The following is a 17,029-nucleotide window of genomic DNA, read 5'->3' on the forward strand; positions in this document are numbered from 1 at the left end:
CATTTTAGGAAAGATTCCTGCTATTAATATGCATTTCCTGTTATTATTAATATATAATAGTCATTAGGTATTAGCCCACCCTTTTGAGCAGATCTCTGTAGAGCAACAAAGATGTACTGTCTTTTATTGATGCTATATAGACAAATAGATGATTTCTTAATTCTTAATGATGATCTTATAAGAATTACTAAAATTATATTAGTAATTTTTAAGCACCTTTACAATAGGACTGCTATTAAGTCTTCCCTAATGACAAACCCCATCCCCCTACAAGGAGAACTTTGCCAGTTATGAGTTAATTGCTTATGAGATAGCATCTACAACTTAAAGCACATTCCAAGAGGTTGTAAAGCAATTAACTAAAGATCATAAAAAGGAAAGTAAGGATTTACCATAAGTGCAAGGACAGAAGATAAAAAAAATATATTGACTGTTGGCTCCCGGAAAGTGACAGTTTTGGTTTCTTAAAAACAAACAAACAAAAAAACAAGAAACAAAACAAAACAAAATAAAAAACCAGTTATGTTGTGGACATACTTTAGTTTTAATCTTAGGTGTGGAATAAGAGGCTGTTTTACAGCAGGTGATTATGATTTGCCTCCTGCACTAGCAGAGGTGTGATCATTTCCAGCAGCAGATACTTTGGTTAAGAAGTTTGGAGACTCTGGAGAGGGGATAAAAGTCAGAGCCCTAAGAGGGACAGGAGGTATTCACTCTGCATTTAGTTTTCTCTTGTTGTTCATTCAATTTTTAAAGCTGCTTTTCTTTGTATTTTTGGAGGAGCTGGTTGTGTTGGTCACTTAGAACCATGTTCACTGACCCATTAGCATCCCCTGTGACTGGCTTTCTTATAGTAGAGATTCTTTGGGCAATCTGCTTTTTCCTCTAAGTAGCAGTTTCTCAAGTCACTTTCCCTGATGTGGACACCATGGGCTGCACAACTTTTCCCTCTTTGTCCACTATCTTCTTTTCAGAAGTTTGTCATTGGCCAGCTTGTGTTGCTTGAAGACTATTCCTGCTATCAATCTCAGTTCGTTCCATATGGTCTTTGGCCTTTGAGCTTGTAATCTGTGTATTGTATGGCAGTGCCTGTTCTGACTCACCTTTCACACCTCTACAGCACACATTATGTACTAGTATTATTGTGCCAGCGTGATGAGAGAGCTTTAACTGACATGGTGGAACCTTGTTGAGGACCTGGGTAACTTCTGGCTTTGTTGCTGGTGAGAAGGGGAGCAGTGTCCACTCAGGCATAATTCACACTTTTATTTTCACGCATCCAGGAGAGCAACTATGCCACTGCCTATGACTCCCAAAAGGTCACCTGAAGACTACAATGAGGTAAAGACTATGAAACAGCTTTATAAATGTTTCCTGTGGTGTACACAGGCTAGAGGGCTCACTGATAATTCCTCACTGCTTCAATGCTTTGCCTTTCAATTGGAAAGAATCTGTCAAAGGTGGAGAAAGTACTCTTTGCAGCCTCACATCTCAAAAAAAGAAACTAATGGTGCAAAGAAACTCCAGGCTTACTTATAAGCACTAAGCAGTAGAAAATTAATTTAATGAATGGAGCAGGCAGAGGGACATTAGGTTTTCGAAGGATGCCAGCTCCATCTCCGTCCTTAAAGAAAAGCAAGCAAAGCAGGAAACACACCTCCAAGAACAGCAGAAGTAGAAAGGAGAAAAGCCTGAAGAGAAAGCCATGTAGTGAGAAAATCCATCCATCCAACTGCTCTTTCTGTTACAGAAGGAGCCCCTCCAGGGTAGGACTGCATCTCACGCATTTTCATGAGTCCTACCTGCTTCTCGAAAAGCTTAAACAGCACTTCGTGCAGTCACGGCATAGAATGACCCATATGGTGCTGCCACATTTATAGATCAAAATAACAGCAGTATTATAGATTAAGTAAAGATGCAAAAGACCTTCGAGACCCGTTTGCCTGATCAACCCTAACGCCATGCTCTCCCCACTCCTGCTCCCCACTACAGCACCACCTATGATGCAATGTAGGTTTGTGTAATATATGCATGCCTTTCTCTTGAAAGTTTCACTTTGGGTTTTCCTGGCCCTTGAAAGGTTCTAGAGAGTTACCACAGGTTGTAGCAGTCTCCTGTCCTGATAGTAGTCTCCCTTCCACTAAAGCTCTAAACTTAAATTACCATTTTGTTTGATGGGCAAAATGAACTGCAGTCAAGCAACGCGGGCAATCTTCAGCCTGATGCTCTACAGATCTTTTTTCCCCTCCTTCCTGGTTTGTACTTCTTTCCCCTTCTCCCTTCTTCTTTCCTTGCCTCCCTTACTTCTTCCATTCTTTTCTGGTGGGAAGAGAGAACATTTTCTCCTATTCCATGCAAGGAGTCTGAGAGAAGCCACAAGCTTTTTAAGCCTGGAGCACCCTAGCAAAGTGAGCATAGCACACTTGTATTTCAGGTTCCTAGGGAGACCATGGAGCCTATGCCTCTGAGTAGCGTGCTGACGCTGAGCTTTAGGCAGAGGCCCTGTTGGGTGGTCTGTATGCACATCAACGAGGTCTCAGGCTAAGCTGTCTTAGTTATTTGTCAATGGCTGCAAAGAGATAATCATGACCAAGGTAGCGTAACAGAAAGAGTTTATTGGAGGCTTACAGTTACAAAGGGTTGGAATTCATGACCATTGTGGTATGGAACATGGCAGCAGGCAGCCAAGCATTGCTTTAAAGCATAGCTGAGATCTTATATCTTGACCCACAAGCATGAGGAAGAAAGAGCTAACTGGGAATAAGGTGGGCTTTTTGAAACTTCAGAGCCTGTTCCCAGTAACACACCTTGTCCAATAAGGCCACACCTCCTAATCTTTCCCAAACAGTTCCACCAATTTGGGACCAAGTATTAAGCCATATGAACCCATGGGGGCTATTCTCCTTCAAACCACCACATGAGGTAATGAATATTCATTCCACCTTTTGTGTGCTTATTTTATTTTATCTGATAAACATTCTGTAAAACTAGACTCCATGATAAAAAAAATTACATAATGTTCATCCTGTTACACAGCCATCGTCACATTGTATTATACCACTGACAGGGAGGGCATTGCAAAGTGTGTTCATATTTTAATGATCATATACATGTCTTGGAAGACAGAATTGGATGCTATAAAATACGCTTGGCGATCATCTCTCTCTGGTTGCAATCCAAATGCAAGAGACAGTGGGGCCTGGCAGGTATAGCAGGGTAACCACATGGCCACACTAGAAAGTAGGTTTAAAGGGCAAGTGCTGCTCTGCTTCCTCAGGGCTTAGAGCAGAGTGGGGCTGAGGAACTAGGGATAGGTCAAGGTTGACAGAATGACTGTGACACATGGCTTTGTTACATCATCAGCACAGATAGACTCATATTAGGTATTTAAGAAATTGCTGTTGAATGATTTGAATTCATTGAATGAATGAATGAATGAATTAACGATGAAGATAATAAAACTGCGATTCAGCAATTCAGTTGGTGTTTTTATAATTCTATAAGGATCAGTTCAATAATCATATCTCCCCTTCAAGATTGTGCCTCTGAGCTGGGCCTGGTTGTGAAGGTCTGTAACCCCAGCTACTAGGTTATTTGAGGCAAGAGGACCATAAAATCAAGACACATATAGTCTTCAGAACAAGTTCAAGGCTATCCTGGGCAACTTAGTAAGATGCTGTCTCGAAATAAACACGACTACCAATAAATGGGGGTTTGGGGGTGCAATGCAATGGTAGGGCACTTGCATCCAATGCACGGGGCTCCAGAGTTAATATCTAGTATCACAGACTACTTCTTCATCTCTAACGTGGCTAGATGTTTTATCTCTAATGTGTATTTTCCTTAAAAATAACTCCCTGCCCCCTGTCTTAATGAGGTAGAAGAAGCTAGAAGAGATTCCTGTGGTTTCATGTGGTTGGGATGTTTCCCTTCCCTACTGTGCCATTCCAGGCGGGGTCATCCTTGGCTGCACAGATTGCCCTTCACACTGGAGATTAATTAGAAGCAGCTCCTCCCTCCGCCCACGAGTGCTGGTAACACTCCCGTATTGTGACAAGCAAGCACAGCTTGTATTTCTTCACATTTCCTGGGAAACAAAATTGTCCCCTTGACAAGAATGACTACTGTATCTCTCACCATCCATTGAATAATTAAGTATTTCAGTTACAAAATAGACTGTGCCTGCACTATACAGAGACTGCCTGTGGCTACATCAGGTTTAAAGGCATATCGAGTCAGGACTAAAACAGTGAACAAGAGCAGTAAATACCAAATTAAAGGATATTAGTCAGCCCATAATTCTCCATGAAGTCAGGGATGCTAAAGATAATAAAAGTTATTTCGGTTATGTTATTTCCCTACATAGATTGCTTTTCTAATTATATTCCATCTAGGCTAAAAATAGCAACCATAATTAATTTCCTGAGTTCATGCTGCTATATGACAGGGAAGACGGCAAATGTGCATGCAGAGGAAGAACTGCAGCTCTTAAATTTTCATGGGCACTCATAAAATGGGTGCTGTAACCTTAGATACCAAACTGAATTTGTGAGCTCAAAAATAAAGGCTACAACCATAACTCAGTGGTAGAGTACACTCCTGCCATGTACAAGGTCCCTACGTTTGATTTCAGTACTGCAAAAACCTCAATAAACCCAAATCAGCTAAACAAAGAAGCTTTTAAAAAAAAATAGCATCACTTATACTTACAAGTGAATCAAAGACTTGAGTCCCCGGAAAGTATGTCTTGAAATGGACTTGATATTGTTGTTTTCTATGAATCTGCAAGAGGCAACGACATTCTCAATTGGTCAGACAATGATAGGCACTGATGAGAGCCTATTCTGAACCAAGGTTGTGGGGTGGAGGGGAGCGATTTTTCTTACTTACAAATATTCTAGATGCGGAAGACCAATAAAAGCATCATCACTGATCACATCAAAGGAGTTGGACGTGAATAACCTGCCCAGAGAGAGGTGCACACAGTGAGAACAGTTACACTGTCGGCTGCCGGTCCTCCCCTCTTGGGTCTCTCTGAGAACCAGGTGGAGGCTGACACGGTAGAGTCTGCAGTGTGGTTTTCTACAGTGTGGTTTAGACAGAGAGCCTTAGCAGCTTTTCTCACTCCTGAATGTCTCCTCCTGAAGTGCTCACTGAAGGGAGGGTGCTTGCAAGCGCCTCTCTTCGGGTGAGGTGTCATATGTCCTGGGAAGCATTTTGAGACACAAGCAGAGGAGATGCAGTAGATGTGACCAAATCAACATTTTCGTGGTCCCATAATGACACTGGTGGTCATTTTCATGGGAAAACATGCTCTAGAAACTTCTGGAATTTATTTTGACAAGCCAAAATAATAACCTTTAATCTTTATTTAATGATTAATACCAGGATTTTAATACTAGGAAATGTAGGGGACCTCCATGTTTATTCAATAATAGCTCATAGCACACGTAGTGGACAGTGGTCATAAACAGTGAACACCAACTTTTTGACTGTTTGAAAACAATCCAATAATTTGAGAACAGGACAAACTGAAGATAGGAACTGATGACATTTGGGTATCTGAGGCCCTTTAATTACTAAATGACTAAAAGGAACACTTTTACTTGGACAAATTTATTGGCATTTTCAAAATCCACAGGGACAAATCCCCGAGGAAAAAGGGCATGAGCCAATCTTTCACCACACCCCTTTGGAGAACTTGCCAGTTTTCTGGATGAAACCTTAAAAACAGGTATTTTCAGCTAAACAATGGGTTTGTGTGCTAGACAATTTAATAATAATAATAATAATATAGTAATGTTGTTAGTAAATCTTGTGACATTTTTACTTTGGGAAGGTAGTGGTTAAATATATTTGCTAGTAACTAGCCAAGTGACTTCCCCCTGAGCCTGTTAATGGAAGAGTTAAGCCTGGAGATTTTTACTTTCTGAAGTAGTTTGAAATGAGCAATTTATTGGGTACAATAATCAAGGGAGGGTTCGCCTCAAACTGAATAGGAGCTGGTAATCAAAGCTGAAGGATGGGAACACGGGTGTGTGAATTTTACTATCAGCTCTATTTTTTCCAGAGACTTGAGACTTTCCCGTAAAAGAATGAAGGCAGAAGAGGAGCCAGGCAAATGAAGTGAAGGGACCTCTTCTGTCTCTTCCCAAGCTATCAATCCTGGAATGGTGTGGAGTTCACTTCTAATCCCTCTTCCTTCTGACGTCATGTTTTTTTTTTTTTTTTTTTTTTAACTCAAGTAATTCACTAGGCCCTGAAAAGCCAACAGCAACCAATCAAACACACATTACAGCCTGTGCTTATTAAAATGAAGTCCAAGATTCCTGACTTCCATCACAACTCTGGTAATTGTCTCTTCTCATTTTATGGTTTTGGAAAGCAACGTGATTCTCAGTCTCACTCCTAGGTAAGCTGACACCCAAAGGCTTGAGCAGGCTTGAGCAGGCTCCGGGGTTTTTCCTTCTCTCCTTAAGGGCAAGCAACAAGGATGGAGAGAGTAGAATCCGGTGGCGACAGATACAGAGAAGTGCCTCTCTGGCTCAGTGGTTTGCAAACTGCCCTGTGGTGCACCTGGAATTCAGCATCCCACACTCTCAAGTTGCCTGCAGAAATAGCTTTCTTCCCTTATGTTAAATCAGAAGTAAGACAGGCTGGAAAGTGGCTACCAGTGAGCATCCCTTGTATATGCATGTCACAGAGATGAAAGACAGGATTTCTTCTAAAATTTTTGTTGGCCTCTTCAGCACTTAACCCTAGAATGTGTGCTTTCACTGTAAATATTAAACAAATATTTGTTGAGCAAAGAGACATCACTTTACATTACATTCTAGTCACTGCTAGGTCAGGATATTGAATATAATCTTAAAGCAAGGACCTGCCTTTATTTGCTTTTGCATCCCAACTCTATCCCAATTCCTGGTTTTGAAAAAGAAAAAAATGTTTGCTGAACTACATTTCAAAGACTAAAATCTCTGGCAAAAACTATAACGACAAGCGACATTTTCTAAGGAAGTCAGACCGGGTGCATTCTACATGACTAACACAGAAAAAGCAGCTGATCAAATCTATGCAGGCAGACATCAGCACAGGGGCTTTTCTTGGAGGGTAGTTCTAACTGAAAGTGAGCACACGGACTGTCTCTGGGGGGATAGCAGCTGGTTCTTAACCTGGGCGCCAGACACAAGGATGCTTATTTGTAAACAGACACCACTGAGAAGTGCTATACTTGTGATGTTGTCCTTCTCTTTATGTATAATTACACTTCAATTATTTTTTTTTCTCATAGGGCTGGAGAGATGGTTCAGCAGTTAAGGCTGTTATTCCAGAGGATCCCAGTTCAATTTCCAGCACCCACACGACAGCTCACAACTGTCTGCAACTCCAGTTCTGGGGGTTCTGGCACCCCCACACAGACAGGCAAAACACCAAAGACATAAAACAAAAATAAATAAGTTATTTAAAAATTTTTGTTACAAAAGCTAGAAAAAATATCTATAGGTGAGCTTATAATGAATATCATAACTTTTTAATTCTAAATTTGATAGTGGTTTCTATGAATATGGGATTGTAAAATGATACATAAATATTCTAAATAATACCTGAATGGCTTTTAGTATTTTAGCACTCAATATAACAATTTTAGTATTCAATATAAACTTGAAAAAATTCACGAATAGATCACATTGTATAAAGAAAAAAAACCCCTCAAATCTTTGATTTTTATAGTCTTACCAACATTTTATTTAATTGTGATTTTATCTAATGATTTGTGATTAAATTGATAAAGCAACTATTCTACAGTCTCTATCAACGGAAATGGTACCCACCCTAGCACATGTCCATACAGTTCTGTGGCAGAGCAGAAAGTTTCTTTTATTTTACATAACCTCTGTGGTTATTTCCATGGATTTTTTTTTTTTCGAGACAGGGTTTCTCTGTATAGCCCTGGCTATCCTTCTCTGTAGACCAGGCTGGCCTCGAACTCAGAAGTGCCTCTGCCTCCCAAGTGCTGGGATTAAAGGCATGCGCCACCACTGTGTCCTTCCGTGGATTTTAAGGGCAAGAAAGACTTAGTTTTTCGCTCTGTGTAGCCAGTTCCTAGACTGGATAGTAGTCTGTGATCCAAATGGCCTGGCTGGGTAAGCTAGGTAGTATTGGGTAGGCAATAATACTCTTCCTCGGTTTGTGGAACTGACAACTGAAACAGTAAGCCTGCCAAGGAGGGAGACTTAATCATCTTGGATCGATGACAATTATGAGGGGTGTTCGAGGACCACATATGGATTGACCACGTATGGAGCCCTCACAAAGGGAAGAGTGTTGAAGGCGCGTGGGGAGATGCCTGGATCTGTTTGGATCCTACCAGTGCTTTTCTATCTTGGATGCACTTGGAATCACCCAAGGAGCCTAAAAATACTGACAACTCCTTCCCACTCTCAAGGATTCTGGTTAAATTCTACACTTGGATTGTGGCCCAAGCTATTTTAGAGCTGCCTGGGTGGTTGCATGCAGTCCTGCACAGGGAGAAACTTCCGGGTCAGTTGTGATACCCCCTCACCAAGAGTCCTCTGGTCCTTGCAGTGGTTGCTATGAGGCATAGAAGAGCTATGGGTTTCCCTGGCCCCAAAAATACACATGAGAGTCTGCAATAATATGAGCCAGATGGGACAAATATCACAATAGCAGTGTCGTGTTGTGGTGGCATTTGTGGGGACCAGTATGCCGTCTGAGCAGCGGTTACCCTGAGCAGAGATCAGAGGTCTGAGCAAACCCGACTTGCCAGAAGATAGCCCAGTTTGTAGAGGTCATGTATGGTTTGCCTCTGCCTAAGTCCCATAAGACCTCTAAAGTCTCTGCTACTTCCTCTCTTCCTGGGGAAGGAAAAAACTAGGCATTTTCCCACTAGTTTCAGTGGACATACATCAGGGATATGCCCTGACCTCTCTAAGTCCCCGCAAGGAATAAGCATTTTTTTTTTTTTGGATTTTTGTTTTGTTTTTGGTGTTTTTTTGTTTGTTTGTTTGTTTGTTTTTGTTTTTGTTTTGAGACAGGGTTTTTCTGTGTAGCCCTGGCTGTCCTGGAACTCACTCTGTAGACCAGTCTGGCCTCGAACTCAGAAATTCGCCTGCCTCTGCCTCCTAAGTGCTGGGATTAAAGGCGTGCGCCACCACTGCCCAGCAAGCATTTTTTTTAATACGTCATGAAACAAACTATGGGAGGAATGGGGAGGTTTTTGTTTCTTTTTTTTTTTTTTTTTTTTTTGTGGTTTTGTGGTTTTTTTTTTTTTTTTTTTCGTTTTGTTTTGTTTTGTTTTTAGAAACCAAGGATGTGTATATTTCCTTACCAGGAGGAAACTTTAGAAAAACTGCATAGATGAACTGTCAATTCCAGGCAGGCACTGACTCATTTTAAAATGGTAATTGTTGCCTTCAAAATACTCTACACTTCTTAGCCCCTGTCGGAGCATCTCATGTGAGATTTTGAACAACGCTGTGACAGCGGTAGGGTCAGAGTTGCTATATGACAGGAGGAAAACAAGGTCCAAAGAACTACTCATGGCTTTGCTAGAAGTCATGAGACCCAAGATCCCTTTGCCCACTCCCTTTCCCTCAGACCAGGTGGCCTCTCAGCATAGAGCCTGTATGATGTAATCAAAGCCCTACTATTCTGATAGTCACCACACAGCTCAACTCACATAGACTTACACGAAGTGATTAAGTGATCAATGCAATTAGTTTCAAAATTACATTCAGGTTATGCCAATCTGTATTTTTTAAAGTAGAACATTTAAAACTTTTGAATGCAGTTTGCATATTATATGAATGTCTCATAGAAGTTCAGAAAAATATAGAAAAACTTACATAGAGAGGACTGTTATCATACTATCCAGAGATACAAACTGATATGCATACATATAACATATCACACATGTGATCTCTACATGTGTATGTTTATCAAGTTGTCAGAAGCTATGTATTGTTCTATGTCTTTTTTTCTCCCTTTCCTGTTTCACCATTTGGGGCCTGGTTGGGGTGTGTCACCTTGGATTTCACACTGGGATAGAATTTCCTTTATACCCAGACTGGCTTTGAACTTGTGATCCTTGCATCGCAGCCTCCCAAGGGCTGGCATTACAGGTGCACTAAGCACCCAACTTGATGTGTATACTTTCCATTTCTTCATTTAATCATGAACTTTTTTTTCATGACGATGTTTTAATAACAGTTTAGCAGATGACTACATTTCATGTTGAGGCATACTATAATGTAGCCATCTAAGGAGAATTATGATTTTTACTACCTGCTACAACCACCTTTGGATACAAACACCTGTCCTGCCTCTGTTTCCTAGGATGGACTTACATACTTCTGTTGTTGGATGTTTTCGAGTGTCTAGCTTTTGTGCAAGCTTGGTGAATCACATGTCTGACTCTAAGTGTGGAAAGACTCCTTCCTCCCCTCTTCACCAATACTTGATCTATCACCTTATCCGCCATGATGTCATGACTTCTTTGATTCCCTTGGGGCTTAGCCCTATGATAGGAAGTAGGTCACTTCCTCGGCTCTTCCCTAGACATTATTTTGCTTTTTGGTTAATAATTAAAGGACTTCTAACTTGTGAGTGCTGTTCTTTCCAAATGGCTACCATTTTACTTAAGGCTCCTTCCCCTTCCAATAGTGAAACTTTGGACTCAGTTGTCAGACCCACTGCTTCTTAATGTGCTGCTTTATTTTTCGTTATTACTTTCTTCTAATTTCCTTGTTACTTATTGAGTTTAAGTTCATACTTTTATTCTTTCTGTATAAACATAAAACCATATAGAAGTATGACTTTGCCACTGTGTAAAATATCAATCAAATTTTCATTTGTAATAAGCTTTAAATTACATATTTTATTTAAGTGGTATTTAAAATAACATCTTTCTTTCTCTTTCCTTTTCCTGTTCTTTCCTTTCTTTCTTCCTTCTTTCCTTTCTTTCTTCCTTTCTTTATCTCTCTCAAGAGACTTAGTCTTACTATTTAACCCCCAAGTGGCCTTGAAATCACAAAGATCCATGTGGCCCTGCCTCCTTAATACTGTGATTATAATTACATATAATTATAATATAATGTATGGCATATGGTACCACATTCAATTTAGAATATTTTTTAATTAGGTATATTCTTTATTTACATTTCAAATATTGTCCCCTTTCCTGGTTTCCCCCTTCCCCGAGGATCCCATAAGCCATCTCCCTTCCCCCAATCAACCCACCCCCACTCCCCTGTCCTGGTATTCCTCTACACTATGGCATCAAGTCTTTCCAGGACCAAGGGCCTCTCCTCCCTTTGGTGTCTAACAAGACCATCCTCTGCTGCTGATGTGTCTGGAGCCATGGGTAACTCCATGTGTACTCTTTGGTTGATATTTTGTCCCTGGGAGGTCTGGGAGTACTGGGTGACTGATATTGTTGTTCCTCCTGTGGTGCTGTAAACCTCTTCAGCTCCTTGGGTCCTTTCTCTAGCTCCCCCAATGGGGACCCTGTGCTCAGTCCAATGGCTGGCTGAGAGTATCCCCCTCTGTATTTGTCATTGCACTAGGAGAGCCTCCCAGGTGATAGCTATATCTGGCTCTGGTCATCCAGCACTTGTGGGCTCCCACAATAGTGCCTGGGTTTTGTAACTGTATATAGGATGCATCCCTGGGTGGGGCAGTCTCTGGATGGTCTTTCCCTCAGACTTTGCTCAACCTTTTGTCTTTGTATCTCCTTCTGTGGGTATTTTTTCCCTCTTTCTAGAAAGGACCCAAGGATCCATACTTTGTTCTTCCTCCTTCTTGGGCATCATTTGATATGTGAATTGTGTCTTGGGTATTCCAAGCTTCTGGGCTAATATCCACTTATCAGTGAGTGCATACCATGAGTGTTCTTTTGTGATTGGGTTACCTCACTCATGATATTCTCCAGTTCCATCCATTTGTCTAAGAATTTCATGAATTCATTGTTTTTAATAGCTGAGTAGTATTCCATTGTGTAAATATACCACATTTTCAGTATCCAGTCCTCCATTGAGGGACATCTGGGTTCTTTCCAGCTTCTGGCTATTATAAACAGGCCTGCTATAAACATAGTAGAGCATGTGTCCTTATTACATGCTGGAGAATCCTCTGGGTATATGCCAAGGTGTGGTATAGCAGGGTTCTCTGGTAGTATTATGCCCAGTTTTCTGAGGAACCACTAAACTGATTTCCAGAGTGGTTTTGCAATCCCACCAGCAGTGGAGGAGTGTTCCTCTTTCTCCACAACTTGTCCAGCACTTGCTGTCTCCTGAATTTTTAATCTTAGTCATTCTGACTGGTGTGAGGTGAAATCTCAGGGTTGTTTTGATTTGCATTTTCCTGATGACTAAGGATGTTGAACATTTCTTTAGGTGCTTCTCAGCCATTCAATATTCCTCAGGTGAAATTTCTTTGTTTTACTTTGTCTTACTATATAACCCCAGGTGGCCTAGATCCATGTGGCCCTGCCTCCTTAAAACTGTGATTATAATTACATATAATTATAATATAATATGTGGCATATTTAGAATATTTTTTAAACTGATTTAAAAAATAATCTTTCATAAGTTTATTGACAATATACACCATGGCCAGAGGTTATGACTTGATATATTATATACTGACCCAACCTATGCTGTAATTCTTTCTTCTACTTGCTTTTGTATGGCTGCTGCTAGGTGTAAGGCACTGCTCTTCATCAACAAAACACTTTAGTGCCATGACCATAGGGTTATTGGGATGTGTGTGTATGTGTGTGTGTAGGAGGAGGAGGAGGAGGAGGACAAGGAGGAAGAGGGGTGGTCTTGGTTGGATGAAAACTAAGCTCAGCTTTCAAAAGGAGAACTGTAGGCAACATGGTTACCAGGGAACTTAGGTTAAAATAGAACCTGGGCTCGCTCGGCAGCAGAGAAGTTAATGAGGAGGCAGAGGGCCTAAGAAGAAAGGTCTGGCTATATGAATTCATGGCTAAGGCTATCCTAGGTAGATAAGCCAGAGACAAGGTCCATTCAGAGAGGTGACAGGTCAGGCACATGAGCCCAGAAATGGTTTCTTCCTCCAAAGGCCAAGAGAGGGACACCACAGAAAAGGGACACCACAGAAGGGTCACAAAGCTTAGGTCTTGATTGTGTCTTGGCCATAAATCCTTGGTGTGCATTAATGCACACTACTTCTCTCTATCTTATGAAAGGAAGGGCCCAAAAGATTCTTTTAACTCCAAAGACACGAATTTAGGCTTATGTTATTGTAGGGACGCAAGCTGGGATGGAGGTCGGCCTGCAGATGGCAAAATATGGGGCTGTGCAATGTCTGCTAAGAAAATCTTACTGTCCCCAATCATGCTGCTCACTTGGTCCTGTGCCAGGACCCCTGGCCCTAATAACATTCACTCAGGCCCTCTGTACCACCTGAACATCTTGACTGCCCATCAGGATTGTCACTGACCCATGAAAGGCCCGCCTCCATTCTTTCACCTAGAGCAGAGCAGGTTCTCCTGGCAACCGAAGAGGGATGGTTGAGGAAAAAGGACCAGCAGTCACCTGGACCAACTGTCACCTGGAGACTGCGTCAGTGGGATATGGAATATGGAATCTGGCTTCAAAGCTCTTCCCTGCCACTTATGACTGTGTGTTAATACATTAAGTAGGTGAAGATGTCCATGCTCTGTTGAAACAGGGATTATAATAACAAAAAGGATGAGCCTCTGGAATCCTGTGAGAGAATGTAGACTAGCCTGTCTCCAGTGTTCCTGTCAGGAATTATCTACACAGAGAAAATGCTAGCAGTGGGAGAAACTCAGGTCCAGGGAAGTTGTTTCTGACAGAGAAGACTGATGAGTGTGGTCCAGGCCACTCGGTACCCAACAGCAGTGTGTGAAAACACACAGCACATGTCCAGGTTTCAATGGGTCTGGGTATCTGTGTACCGTATCTACATTAAGGAGAGCAAACTGGACACATTCCAGCTGTTGCAAGATGTGGCTGCATAGCTGGAGGGAGCTGTCGATGTGTTTAGAACCTTGCTTAACCATTTCAGGCCCTCCGGCTGTTAGTAAGGTTCATTATCCTGGAGAAAAGGGCTGGCTAAAGAATAATTAACAATATGCTGGTGATTCGCAACAGCCAAGCGCGCATGTTCTGAGTGCGTGTGCCATGTGAATAATTTACATTTGAATATTTTTAAATTTGCTCTCAAGACAGAGAAGCACTAAAATAGGAAGCATTGCTGGAGAGCGAATTATTGGACGGTTATTTTTGACTCTCATCCTTGAGAATTATTTTCACTGTAATTCAGCTAATCCTTAAGGAGTCTGCCACCTTTTCAGTAAGGATTGGGTACAAAGAACCTTAATTTAGTTCTACATAACCAAGGGGGAGGTGCTCTGGGGATGGAGGTGAAATCTAATTCTGCTTCTAATAGATGGAGAAACTGAGGCTGGCAGAGGTTGAACAATGTGACTAAAGTGTCTTTTTCTTTCTTTCTTTCTTTCTTTCTTTCTTTCTTTCTTTCTTTCTTCCTTTCTTTTTTCTTTCTTTCCTTCCATCCTTCCTTCCTTCTTTTTTTGTCATAGGTGAGCCATAATTAGAATGGAGATTTCATATCTATAAGCATTCCCTGGGCATGGGCCCACCCTTCTATTATACAGTGTCATCTCAGGATTATCAAAATGCTTTCTTTCTAGAAACTGACATAGCTAGCCGACGACTCCCCCTCTGTGTTTATCTGAAGTCATCTGGTGTCTCCCTGGAACACCAAAGAGTGATTTAAATTATATCTTACGCCTGCCCTGTACCCTTGTCTCACCTCCAGCAGCTCGACATCTCTTTCATCCTCAAAGGCTGCAATGTGGGTTTTATAGTCTCCACTTAAAACAGAAAGAAAACTGAGGGGAGAGGAGGTAAGATTGTTTGAAACTTGTACATGGCATATAGCTGGCATTCTGGGCTCCGGTATGATTAGTTAATGCTAAGGGTTTATGCTCATGGTCACAGCCAGCTTCCTCCCCTCCGTCCCACCAGCTCTGCCCAGTAGCCACAAGCCAGAACAGCTGACGACCAGTGTTTCCCCGGACAGCATTCCCTTGGGTTCAGAGCCAAGACCTTTCAGGGATGGAGAGAGCTACATGCGGAAGAAAAGACAACTGAGTTTAGGAGGAGTGGGTTGAAGAAATTAATCAGACTTGTCAGCTCTGCGGGTCCTTTCGTCCCTTAAATAGAGCCTTTTCGAAGGGGAATTTAACATGCAGGATTCTCATTCTAATTGGTAGCAGGACCTGTCAATCACTGAGATCTACACATACTGAGTGTCTCGTGGAATGGTTCCGGGGCAGTGCTGGTTCAAGCCACAAAGTAAACGACAATGAGAAAACTCACTTCGGTTAAAAAACTGAGCGTACATTCGAGCTCTGCAGCCTTTCGCCTGATGACTGAGCCTCAAGTCGTTATCTGCTTCCTGGGAGAGGTGCATCTACTTGAAGGTCCCTAAGGAAAAGACAGACTTCGACCAAGCTTCTTGACCAGGTGGAAAGCCTGGTGGTGAGGCACGGCTCATTTTGAGTCATTCCTTTATGGAGCAGATGGCTTCTCTCTCCTTTAGAATAGTAGATATGACATGGCCACCGTGCCTCGCCATCAAGTCTCTGTAGAACAGTGGTTCTCATCCTGTGGGGCACTACCCTTGAGAGGTCAAATGAGCCTTTCACAGGGGTCGTCTAAGAACACCCGAAAACACATGTTCACATTAGGATTCATAACAATAGTAAACTTTCAGCCATCAAGTAGCAATGAGAGTAATTTTATGGCCTGGGGTGGCAGGGGTCACCACACTGTGAGGAGCTGTATTACAGGGTTGCAGCATTAGGAAGGCTGCGACCCACTGCTTTAGAACAAAGTGTGGTATAATTAAAGTAAGCTCATAACTGAGTTTTTGTGTGTGGGCATTTCCAAAAGACGTTCCATAGATCCCATACTCTAGGGGAGGTTGGGAGGACTGGAACCACTTTGATTACAGAGTCTTTTCTGTGCGTAGCTGAGGGCACGCGGTTGCCCTCGCTGGAGCACCCAACTCCACCTTTGCAGGGTAACCATTCCCCTGGACACAGGTTGGGAGAACCCCGTGCTGTGACATGACTCCGAAAGAAAGAAGGCCCCTTTCTTTTTCTATTTTGCTTTTTCGCCCCCTGTCAGCTTGTCTGTCTCTCTTTTCAAGCAAGCAGACCAGGGCTTCCCCATACAAATGAGAGTTGAAACCTAGGGAACCTAGGAGGCCTTTGCCAGCGATGTTTTTACTTTTTTCAGAGAGCCTTTGAAAGTCCCTTTCAGGCGTTGTCCCCAGGAATCAGGGCACATTTCCCCTGAATAACCTTGTTAATGGCAGACGTTGACCCTGAGAGATGGGATTTGATTTGAGGAAACAAAACTATGCAAAGTCAAACTCTCCAAGATTATTCATGTCAGAAGGAAGTAAACTGAAGTGGTTAACAGGAAGGGCAAAGGCTTCAACACCAGGCCACTTCAACTGTGCTGTTTACTTGGCATTCAACAGACACAGGGCGCTACTTGGCCCTCTGGGGACTCAGCACTTTCTCTATACTTAGTTCTTAGTACTTCCTCTGGAGAAAATTATATACCTTGGATGGTCACAATAATTATATAAAAATTGATATTATTATTATTATTTTGGTTTTTCGAGACAGGGTTTCTCTGTGTAGCCCTGGCTGTCCTGGAACTCACTCTGTAGACCAGAGTGAAATCCACCTGCCTCTGCCTCCCAAGTGCTGGGATTAAAGGCATGCGCTACCGCTGGCCAGCAATTTTTTGTAGTGTACAGCACCAGACACTATTAAAGTAACCAATGCCTCTAGCCAAAACTTGTCTGGTTTTCTTGTGTGGCCTGTAAACCTTCAGTAAGGGTTCTCAAAGGAGAGTAGAGGTACTTAGCTGCGGAAGCATGGGATGAATCCATGGCTGTTCCTGAGGAAATCTCTAAG

General features: G+C 42.1%; 1 protein-coding gene across 3 annotated transcripts in view; it reads right to left on the reverse strand.

Moving 5' to 3' along the window:
- Lgi1 (leucine rich glioma inactivated 1) overlaps positions 1-17,029 on the reverse strand; it is a 42,507-nt gene that overhangs the window by 16,969 nt on the left and 8,509 nt on the right. For 2 of the 3 annotated variants that reach the window (XM_052172390.1, XM_052172379.1), the window contains exons 3-4: positions 4,891-4,962; positions 4,711-4,782 (exon numbers count right to left, since the gene is read on the reverse strand). The exons of the other annotated variant lie outside the window; for it this stretch is intronic. In XM_052172390.1, the coding sequence (XP_052028350.1) occupies positions 4,711-4,782; positions 4,891-4,962 (144 nt within the window). The remainder of the gene's footprint in view (positions 1-4,710; positions 4,783-4,890; positions 4,963-17,029) is intronic. 3 annotated transcript variants of the gene reach the window in all.

Source organism: Apodemus sylvaticus, chromosome 1 (assembly GCF_947179515.1).
Source record: "Apodemus sylvaticus chromosome 1, mApoSyl1.1, whole genome shotgun sequence".
Taxonomy (NCBI): Eukaryota; Metazoa; Chordata; class Mammalia; order Rodentia; family Muridae; genus Apodemus; species Apodemus sylvaticus.